We start from the raw sequence: 6,303 nt of genomic DNA on the forward strand, positions 1-6,303 counted from the left end.
AACAACAGTCCTACAACAGGCAAAGCATTTTCTCCAGTTTCCTTCATGCACTGAACACATTGCCTCACAGATCTGGAACACAACCCGGGACAGATCACAACCCAAACAACAGGCAAGTGAATACAGTCCATTTAATACAGTCAAACACAGAGGGACCACAACAGCAAAACAAGCTAGACTGAGGCATGTCAGGTGGGCAGGAATGAAACAACAGGCAGGAGAATGTGTTGACAGATCTAAGACTGCAGAACTGTAGGTGCCACATCTCTCCAACACACAGAGCCACCTCTTCCTCGCGCTGGACAAAGTTCTGAGGTCTCGTCTCTGGTGGCCAGGAGGAGGCTGGAGAGAGGTGTCTGGAGCTGGAGGAGCTGCCCTCAGCATGGTCAGTGCTCTCAAACACTGAGCACACTGTCCACCTGCAAGGAAAGGAGCAGCTACGCCAACTGCTCCATGCTGGAGAGAGGAACCCCAGGGCAAAGAAGAGTTTCAGGGCCGAGTCCCAGACCGAGGAATGTCACAGCTGCCTCAGTGCAACTCACCAGTTCAGCCTCTCCCGCTCAAAAACCTAGGGAGCCCCACCAGCAAAGATGAGCTCCAGGGCAGCCTGAATGTCCCCTCCAGTGGCTTGCAGGGCCCGGAGACTTAGCTCGTCATCGTGTATGCCCATGTCTCGCAGCTGCTGAAGCTGTGGTTGCCACTGGCTCTACAGACAGGAAACAAAAGAAGCTAAGGATAGGTGCAAGCAGAAACAAAACAGCCTTGTCCACAGCTCACTCTTCCGCGCTGGATTCTCCCCCTCTCTCTAGCTCACAAGTACAACGCTAAGTACGCAAACAGATCTTGAAAGCTCAAAGTCTTGCTGCCAACTCCCCAAATCCACCAGCCCACCCCCCCTGCTTCCACCCAGTACTTTTGCATCAGTCTATCATGCCTCCTGCAAGCACCACTTCTCCAGTGAAGCCCCTTCCAGCTTAATGTCCTGCCACAGGAGGTGGCTGGAAGAACCACCTCCACCCTGCAACACTCAATGCGATACGGGGCTTTCACGGGCTCCCAAAGGAAGAGGTTGCAACACTGACCTGCAGGCTGGGCTGCCCTGAGGCCTGCAGGGCATGCTGTAAGGCCTGGCTGAAGAGGTCGTTGGTGATGGGTGTTCCTGACTGGACACTGGATGACATCGGGGAGGTCCCAGAGGAGTGACCCTAGGAGGAAATAAGTTGTATATGGATCAGGAGAACGCTTGTCACAGGAACCAGAGCCAGCACAGGGCAACGCCTGCTGCACCCCCACTATCATGCCTCCCCAAGCCCATACAGAGGAGACCCCAGCCACAATAAAATAAAACAGCGAGGACTTCCAGACCTGAGCAGGACTTGCGCTCTGTCAAGCACCGGTTTTATGGCCCAGGAGGATCTCCCTAGCTGGTGCGCTGCCACTGTACCTGGGTGCCAGGGGTGGGCGTGTGGGAGCTGCTCTCTGGGGTGCTCGCCAGTGCCAGCGCGGTCGCCAGCTCGCTCTGGGTGATCGGACGGGGTCCAGCAGCCCCAGCATAGCCAAGGGAAGCTGGGCGGGAACCAGAAGTGCTGCTGGATGGTGTAGATCTTGTGCTCTGCACGGAGGGGAAAAAAGAAAACCACCTCAGATGTTTGTGTCTGTGTCCCAGTAAAATCTGGCTCATGCGCTCATCCCTGGGGATCCTTTTCCTACAATACTTGAAACTCAAGTGCAGTACTTTTGAAAAATAAACATGACAGAATCAGATGTGCTTTTTTCCACAAACTCAGCTTTTACAAAGCTGCAGAAACTGGCAGTAAACCTTTTAATGTATCATCGATCAGCTTAAAAAGAAAGTGTTATTAGCCTATAACAAAACAATTAACCATTGACAGGCCTGAACATGTAATTTCTCTTTACAAAATACTTTGTCCTTTGGAGAGGAAAACCTCCCTACATTACAGAAGAAGGGCAGGGACCAACACTCCCATGCTTCTCAGCCATGCTCATCTGCGCACAGCTCTGGCTCTGCGTCAATTTGACCATGAAGGTGCTCGGTCTGAGGACAATTGCTGTTGCGAGTCGTGCTTCTGCATTCTTTTCTTGTGACCCTACCTCAGCACTCAAGAAAATCCTAACATGAACAGCATCCAAACACACCACAATCAATATGTTTGTCTCCACAATTCCCCTAGGAGCAGCCGTGCTGTTCATGAGACAGGAAGAGAGAAAACTTCTGAGTCTTTAAGGGCTACGTGTTAAACTCACATTGCAAGTCCAAAACAGCCGTTCCACCTAACCTGGCCGCTTACCTGGTGGAAGTCGTCTTCGTCATCAGAGAGACCTTCAAAAAGAAAGCCACCTGCAACAGAAAGGAGAATCAACAGATGCAGAAAACTGGGTGCTGGCAGGAATTAGCACCAGACAAGAATCCTGTTGAGTCCTTGGCCATGCAGCCGGGCTCAGCCCCAGCTAACGCACTGGTTAGGACAGAGGCCTCAGCACCAGCAAGTTCACGTCCAGCAGGTCAGTGGAAGACATGTCAGGCCCATCATTTGCACAAAACAGAGGCCACAGCACACTGCTACCAACAGTCACTATACACGCTTGGTTGGGAGAGGCCCTGAGGCTGAAGTGGACCAGATGAGTCTCACACAGCACAAAATCTATCAAACCACAGCGCATGTTCCTAGCTCAGGAACCCAAACCTCTCTTCCTTCCAGCCTGGGGATGACTGTGTCAGTACAGCACAGATTTGTCTGCAAATCCTGCAGCACATCATCTCTGCAGGTTCCTCACTCGTCCATGTGGCTGAACGTACCTGGCATGTCCCGGTAGGAGCCAGAGGACATGCCTCGGGAGGACGTCTCTGGGGCTGGGAGCGGGGTGCTGCCAGCCACCGAGTGCAGAACAAGGACAATGGCATTCACCAGCGCGGGGTGGGCTGGGATTAGCCTGGAGAGAAAGAGCGGAAGAATGAATCACGTACACAGGGAAACTAAGAAATCAGCAGCTCAACACCAGCAAAGAACTTATGTCAGGAATGGCAGAGCCATCCCCACTGGCTGCGCCAACACCACCTCAGATACCGCCTTTGGCTGTCCAGCACCAAACACCTCCCCACCTTGCTCCACACAACCAGAGAAGCTGAGGCTCCTTCTTGATGCTATGTTGACCCTCCCGTCGTATACATCTCCCATATGCTCTCATGGGAGCAACTCTGCTGTGAGCACCCAGATCGAGATCTGAACCCACGATCTGGAGGCAATGATGGCCCTGTCACCCACTAAACATCCTTTGGTTTAATCCAAGAGTGGAGGCAGATGCCTATCAAAGCATCAGCTCCCTCCTTTCTGCTGCTGAGGAAGAAGAGTTCTATCCTAAATCTCTGGCCTGGTGTACCTGTACTGGCAGGCAGCAGCAGAACTCTCTCTCCCACCCAGGGAGAAGCGGTCTGTACAACAGTGTGACAAAGGCATTGCTTAGTCACTGCACCAGCTTACGTGAACTTACGTGTCCAGCATATTGGGGTCTGCAAACACTGAAAAGAGATCTTTGTCCTGCAGGACTCCTGGGAGGGACCAGGAAACACGACGAGTAAAAGACAGGATACAAGAAACAAGAGCCAGTCAAACAGGAGCCACGGGAAAAACCAAAAGAATTAATTGTTTTTCAGGAACTGAGTCACTAGCAGACACCGTAAATACTCTATTATTGTTCTCTCTGAAGCCTTTTACGTCTTCCTGGAGGGACTCTCGATCACAGCCCCAAGGGATGGGGCTTTCCCAGCAGATCCCACGGGCTGTGCTCCAGCACAGACAGCTCCACCGTAAGGGCAGGATCAAGTCTGGCACCCAGCTCACCCCAGCCAGCTGCTTGCTGTGAGAGGTTGCGACTGCATCCCATACTCCACCTGCCTCACAGCAGTGTGCCAAAAAAGCTAGTAACATCCCGGGCCAGAACAAGCACGCTAAATTTAGTGAACATTTTTGTAATGCTTTGCAGCAGGGAAAAAACATCCAGCCGCACTGCTCTCCTTTGGGCTCCGTATTCCCTAATTCTTTTGAAGCCAGCGTCCGTCCCCAAACATTACCAACAGAGCACAACTCTGACACCTGAGCAGGCACTTACTCTTATGGTCCACAAAGGAACCAAAAAAGACACTTTCTCCAGAGAAGGGGAACTTCCCTTCCCCGTCTCAGGAATTAAACACTATCTTTCTTTGGCTTTCCTCAGATCTTCTGGATCTCGTCTGGACTCACCCAAAGCAACAGGGTCGCTGCTGAGGCCGGGAGTAGCTACAATGATCTGATCCAGCGACTCCTTGTTCCCCAGCATTTTGAAGACCTACGAGAGAAATCAGAGCAGATCAGCAGCGTCGCACAACGAGGCTCCACTCAAGGACTCTCTTCACAGAGAGGGGACAGACAAAAGACACCCAGGCAGCAAAGTATGAAGCCACCCGCTCACCGCATCTCTGTAGGCAGGACTGCTGTGCAGGGCCGTGTGAAGGACCCGGAATTCCCGTACTGCTGCCACCTTATCCACAGGCTCTGAGGGAGGAAAAATAACAGAATAAAACATGGTTCTCCCTCTGTCAGCTTCACTGGCCATTTTACATGCCACTGGGACTTCCACACTGCAATAGTCGTGGTGATTCTTCGATTCCCCTGGATTCGACTGACCAAGAGAGGAAGGGTACAGACAAATGATTGCGAATGTCTCATTTACCACAGCGTAACAGGGAACTGCACTCTCAGCTTCCAGACATATAAAAATATATAGGTATATCCTCCTACACGTACAAAAGGAGCTGTATTAAAGTAACAACTTTAAACTAACCCATCTTATTCTACAGTCAGGCAGTTTAGGAACACACACAAGCCTGTTCATCCCTCAAGCTGAGTTCCCAATTCTCTGGCAACACCCTAAAATTGATCATAGTCAATTAAGGAAGGGATATTCACTCTCCATATTACATAGCTCATTCCTTAACTCACCCATCAGCAAGAAAACATAACACCCATTTGCTGCTGTTAGAGGTGGAGAGTTCCCACACAAACATATCGATCAATTCCTCCTGCAAACCCCACATCAGCCTCCCAGAAACAGATCACAAGAGAAGCTGTTCCTCAGTCACAAGCGACCCACACCAAACACATCCCGAGGAGATCTAAGCTGTAACCCACACTGCCTCCTCCTCACCTGGTTTCTGATCAGGCTCAGGCCAGGACTTGCGCAGGACATGAACAGTGGAGCCAGACTGGATGCCATAAAAATCAAGCGTCTGGTCATCCCTCAGCTTACGCCCACAGTAGATCAGATCTAGGAGAGAGAAACATCTAAAGATAAATGTCTATGACACACTCAGAAAGGGCCTGGGGTCTTTAAGTGAGGACTGCCCGGGGGTTATTGCTCCACATGTGTAGCTGCTTCATCACTTCAGCAGCACAGGGACTCCGTAACACAGGGAAGTTACGGACCTGAGATTCAGGGAGGAAATCGTGGAGCTGAGATTCACAGAACGTGACTATGCCACCTCCTTCAGAAGGGCTGACTTCTCTCACGGTTCTCATTAGAGACACATTAGTGTCACAAGGACACATTGGCGTTAGCAAGTCAAGAGATTTCTTAACAAGGGCACTGACACTGCAGGAGCACTGTGATCCCAAGCAAACGCAGAACGAACTAGCAGAATCACAAGGTACTAAGACTGCTGCAGCGTAGCGGAGTCTCTGGAGCAAGCTTTGAGCCCCCACGCCGTGCTATGTGGTTGTGCCAAGTCTCCCCACCAGCCCAAAATCACTTACAGTAGGATGTTTGTGTCCCGGCCACAGGGAGGAGAGGAAGAGGGTGGCCCCAAGTGGCAGGACTTTGACACGACCCACGCAGGCACCTACCGATGAGCTCAGGGTCTGGGACAGACTCCTGCAGTTTGCCGGTGATGAGCTGCTTAAGGTACGAGATGCTGCACCCACCGAGCGGGCATTCTCCCAGCTCTGTCTCCGGCAAACGTAAGATGGATTTGGGAGCCAGGGGCTGATCCGCCAGCTTCACCGCGATGTGCCACTCTGGCAGGGACATTTCAGCCTTCTCACTGACCAGAGCCAAGCAAAGACCCGCAAAGCTCTGGAAAGGGAGGAAAACAAATCAAAGTGAGACTGGCCCCCAACCAGACAATAAAGCCTTATAAATTCACGGGGCGAACCTTTGCTGGGAAGCACACAGGAAACTACCAGGAGGCCTGACCAACGCACAGCCATGCTTTTAGGTTCCTACCTCAGTCTTAAGCCATATCTGAAGCTA

At 51.6% G+C, this 6,303-nt stretch overlaps 1 protein-coding gene across 1 annotated transcript; it reads right to left on the reverse strand.

Annotated features, from left to right (window-relative positions):
- Positions 1-568: 568 nt before the first annotated feature.
- Positions 569-6,081, reverse strand: UBL7 (ubiquitin-like 7). The gene is made up of 10 exons (XM_009574265.1): positions 5,898-6,081; positions 5,203-5,322; positions 4,468-4,550; positions 4,260-4,344; positions 3,511-3,568; positions 2,819-2,952; positions 2,310-2,359; positions 1,445-1,612; positions 1,083-1,205; positions 569-706 (listed from the first exon to the last, which is right to left on the reverse strand). Exons 1-10 carry the CDS (start codon positions 6,079-6,081, stop codon positions 569-571), a joined length of 1,143 nt encoding a protein of 380 aa, XP_009572560.1.
- Between the last annotated feature and the right edge of the window lie 222 nt (positions 6,082-6,303).

Source organism: Fulmarus glacialis, unplaced genomic scaffold (assembly GCF_000690835.1).
Source record: "Fulmarus glacialis isolate BGI_N327 unplaced genomic scaffold, ASM69083v1 scaffold13413, whole genome shotgun sequence".
Lineage (NCBI taxonomy): Eukaryota > Metazoa > Chordata > Aves > Procellariiformes > Procellariidae > Fulmarus > Fulmarus glacialis.